The sequence below is a fragment of the Solea senegalensis genome, linkage group LG5, assembly GCF_019176455.1.
Source record: "Solea senegalensis isolate Sse05_10M linkage group LG5, IFAPA_SoseM_1, whole genome shotgun sequence".
Classification (NCBI taxonomy): Eukaryota; Metazoa; Chordata; class Actinopteri; order Pleuronectiformes; family Soleidae; genus Solea; species Solea senegalensis.
Genome location: NC_058025.1, coordinates 22,743,726 through 22,748,161, shown reverse-complemented (window position 1 = coordinate 22,748,161; position 4,436 = coordinate 22,743,726). Strand labels below are relative to the sequence as shown.

The following is a 4,436-nucleotide window of genomic DNA, read 5'->3' as shown; positions in this document are numbered from 1 at the left end:
CCGGGCTTGTCGTCTATTCCTCCTTTTCTTCCATGTTTATGACTATATGGTGCATTTTGGAATATGAAATAAATTTTGTTAATGTAAATAAAATAAATCAAAAAGATTTGTGTGTTAATAGGAATGTAGCGCAACACTGAAGTAAAAGGACCAACACTGAAATTAACATACTTAGTTATCAATGAATAATCACAAATAATCAGGGGCGGTCCTAAACCATTTGTTGCCCTAGGCGAGCTTGCAAAAGAATTAACCTATTCAATAATAAATATACAAAAAATAAACTTTTAACTTTAACAGTAGTGCAACATCTGAAAACAAAATGTGCACATTAAAGAATCAAAACAAAAAATTAAACTAACAATAAAGAGAAAAAAAAATAGAATTAAAATGATAATATCTATTTATTTTTTCAACAGTTTTTGCCATCCCTCTGTGTATCTACAACTATACTTCGACTTTAATTTTTATGTCGAAGTATAGTTGTAGATACACAGAGGGATGGCAAAAACTGTTGAAAAAATAAATAGATATTATCATTTTAATTCTATTTTTTTTTCTCGTCGCATATTTTGGCGCCCCTCACTAGATGGCGCCCTCGGCAAGCGCCTATGTCGTCTGTAGGAAGGACCGCCACTGCAAATAATCATGATCAGAATAATTGTGATTATCAAATTAGACGTTTTCCAACTGTTGCTTTTAAGTTTTAGTGATTATTATCATTACTAACAATGTATACATTGAAGTGTGCAGCTTTTTCTCAGCATCCTCGCAGCATTTTCCCTTTTATTCTATTTTTATTCCTTTTGGAATATTTTACATGTTCTGAGTCATGTACAGATCAAAGGCAACAGATAAAAACCAATGCTTATTGAAAGTAAAATAAAACAAGCACAAACTTTGCAGCCCTGTGCTCAATCAGTAGTTCTGCCATAGATTGTACACGCAAGGCTTCACCTCCAGGTCGGTGGGGGCGCTGTTATGCAGATAATCACCGGAAGCTCGTCTATCATCCTCTAAAGACAACAGCGCTGTGTAGCAAATTCTGCTGTCGATAAAACTCAGAAATTCTGCCGTTCGTTAACACTTTTTACCAGATTTTTCATCTTTCCTTCGTGTGTCTTCGAGCATAACATTTGCTCGGCCAGGAACATGGGCCGGAGCAGGAGCCGAAGTCCGCCAAGACGAGGTAAAAATCCAACAATAGCTCATGTGGCTAACGTCACACCATCATTGGTTTAGCTTGCCATTGATTTATTTTCTAAGATACATCGAAACGAATCGAATGTAGACTTATTGTGGTGTTAATGCAATCTTATTTCCCCGTTCGCTGATTTTTAACAGTTAAATGTGGCGTTTGTTAAATATATGTCGTATTAATTTGACTAGCAATTTGCTACATAGCGTCTCAGTTAGCGTTTGTGTTAAATTCGTACTTTTGAGTTGTTGATGTGTAACACTAATATTCTATCGCGTTGTATTTGTTCGTCATCATTTTGTCAAATGTATGTTAGTACAGGTGCTGTACATATGAATTATAGCGACAGTGACTGTGCTCTGAATCTCCCAATTTCTCTTGATCAAGGGTGCTAATACAGTGATCCGTTTAGGGATACACTTGGTTAGTTGCCTCTCTCTGGCAGAAATGGAAACCTCCCGTAACTATAGTTCAACACCAAGTACATGCTGCAACTGAAAGCCTGTAGTGAAGGTTCTGAAACATCCTCGTCTCTGGAGATCTGAAGGACACAATGAGTATCTGAAGCCTCTGTCAACAGAAATGTAACTCAAGTGTAGATTAGCAGCTAATGACTGTTTTTATAATTATTTAGAATTAATATATCGATCATTTTTCATGATTAACCAATGAGTTGTTTGGGCCATAAAATGTTGAGTGACGTTTCCCAAACCTCGAAATGTCATCTGGTTTTGTCCAGTGTGTTTTTCCCTAACGACAGACAGCATTACACATATTAAATCGGCATCAGTGTAAACCCCAGTCTACTTGCCACTTATTGGTTTGAGGTGTAGTGTTAGGCGGCCCTCAATATTTGTGACAGTGCAAACCGAATGTAAGTGCAATAAGATCCCAGGCTGGTCCACTGGAATGGCCTGAACTGAACCCTTGAACTGTAAAGCAAGTGGGACAGTAAATCCCATATATAAAGCTTTTTGAAGGGACATTGGTTGAGATTGAGGTCTTGTCTTGTATGCCTGAACAAAGTATTGGTAGTTTCAGACCATGTTTCTCTCTGTCAGTCAGCTAAAAGAAAGTAGTTAGGAGTTATTATGGGTTGCTGTCCTTTTTTCTGCAGAGAGACGACGTTCCCGCTCAGCATCACGGGAACGTGAGCGAAGACGAAGGGAGAGAGATCGCTCTCGCTCTCGAGATCGGGACAGAGACAGGCGCAGAAGTCGCTCGCGGTCTCCTCATAGGAGGCGGTCAAGGTGAGTTTTTAAAACTCCTGGATAGTGCTCGTCTTTGCTGCTTGTCTTTTCAGATTTTTGACATAAAATAATTCTGAAATGTCTTAGTAGGAAGAGCACAGGTGTTATTGATTACATTAATAAAGGCTCTGTTCTTGTACCCTGACACAGCGAAATGGAATTCCCTCTGCTGAGGTAGTCTAAATAGTGTACAGAGCATTCGTGGTTTTTCTCAAACATCTATGCAACGCTAAATGAAATCACTTCACAGCTGCAGATGTATCTGCTCGCATTAGTTGTGATAAACCTTCCTGCAGCCATCTGTGTGTTCCTCCTGCAGGTCTCCTGCAAGACGTCATCGCTCCTCCTCTCAATCTCCTGGGAGACAAAAAGATGACCGTAAAGAGGCCAAGCCGGGAAAGTCCATTCAGATTTCAGGTATAATGAAGAATACGTTGACGTTCCACTTTCACATAAAACAGGCATTGCAGGTTTGTGTAAAAATGGTCTTTTTCTTTTACAGAGGAGGACATGCAGGGCAAAACTGAAGAGGAAATTGAGATGATGAAAACGATGGGATTTGGTTCCTTTGATACCACCAAGGTCAGAATCAGAAGTGTGTCCTGTGTACTACAGCCACAAGGAGGTGCAGTTTAGTTTAGATGAAGTTTATTGCATTCTCCATCTGACGTGAAAAGAGGTACTTGTGGTAGAAACTGCGTCTGTCTGTTTCTGTGAAACTGTTAAATAAAATATTGTTTCCACTTTCCACAAAGCAAGTGTGAGAAATTCAGCTGCAGATACAGTTGATAAGCGCTCAGGATTATGAAATGCATATTAGATATTTAGTTTTTATGTTTTATTACATATTGTAATAGGAGCAAATCCATCTTATCGTATTTTTAAGTAATTCAGCCCCTTTTTTTAGAAGTGTTTGCTGTGGTTCATGGTGCTTTCTAAGGTGACCTTGCATTTAATTTTTGTTCCATAAATAAAATGGCACAATGTAATTGTTACCTAATAATGTCACTTTATAATGTAAACGATGAAAATGGTGTCCATTTTGTTGTATATGTGAAACATTTATGTTGTTTTTAAACAGGGTAAGAAAACTGACGGATCAGTAAATGCATACGCTATCAATGTGTCCATGAAGAGAAAATACAGGTATGTCAGCAACAGAAACACTGATTTTGAAATCATGAGGTTTCATAAGTCTCCCTTTTTCTTTACAATGTATTATCTGAATCCTAGTAGTTGGCCTGGTTGCAAAGTTATACATCACATTTTCCGCCCCCTCACAGTGAGCACTCTAGGCATCAACCACTGTTATTCTAACCAATCACCTCTGCAGGTGTTTCTGTGCAGAGATCCCCGCTCTCCTATTGGTGTCTGATGATGTCATCTGCAAAGTGTTGCGGGGGTAACAGTGATGTAATGTTTTCTCCTAATATTTTTTTTGTTTTTAACAGGCAATACATGAACAGAAAAGGTGGGTTCAACAGACCGCTGGACTTCATCGCATGAACGTGTTTGCAGCTCATTGAGGATAATCACCTTTGTTCTCCTTCACTGTGGATGATATTGTGCTATTCCCTGTTTATTTCTAACCTGTTTTGTGTCATGCACCAATTCTGTATACACCCTTTGACAAGTAAAACACATACATGTAAATAATAGAAGTTGCAGTTAGCCACAGCTGTGTGATGAAAGGAGACTGCAGTTTCTGGAGCTTTGTGTTATTGAAGTAGGTGGTGTTTTATTTGAAATAAATGCTTTTAAAAATGGCGTTGCACTTGTGAAATGTTTTTATATATATATATATATATATATATGTGTGTGTGTGTGTGTGTGTAAGAGTTATCTCAGTCAGTGCAACAGGCTCACTGGACCCTTTGTACAACAACCATTCTGAAATGTCTTAGTAGGCAGAACACAGGTGTTACTGATTACATTAATAAAGGCTGTGTTCTTGTACCCTGACATTGCTGAATGTGACCCAGTTGTCA

General features: G+C 38.4%; 1 protein-coding gene across 1 annotated transcript; it reads left to right on the top strand.

Annotated features, from left to right (window-relative positions):
• Positions 1–986: 986 nt before the first annotated feature.
• Positions 987–4,215, top strand: snrnp27 (small nuclear ribonucleoprotein 27 (U4/U6.U5)). Its single transcript, XM_044025367.1, has 6 exons — positions 987–1,189; positions 2,316–2,448; positions 2,768–2,865; positions 2,951–3,030; positions 3,530–3,594; positions 3,900–4,215. The coding sequence occupies exons 1-6, from the start codon at positions 1,153–1,155 to the stop codon at positions 3,952–3,954; spliced, it is 468 nt and encodes a 155-aa protein (XP_043881302.1). The 5' UTR covers positions 987–1,152; the 3' UTR covers positions 3,955–4,215.
• Positions 4,216–4,436: the final 221 nt, after the last annotated feature.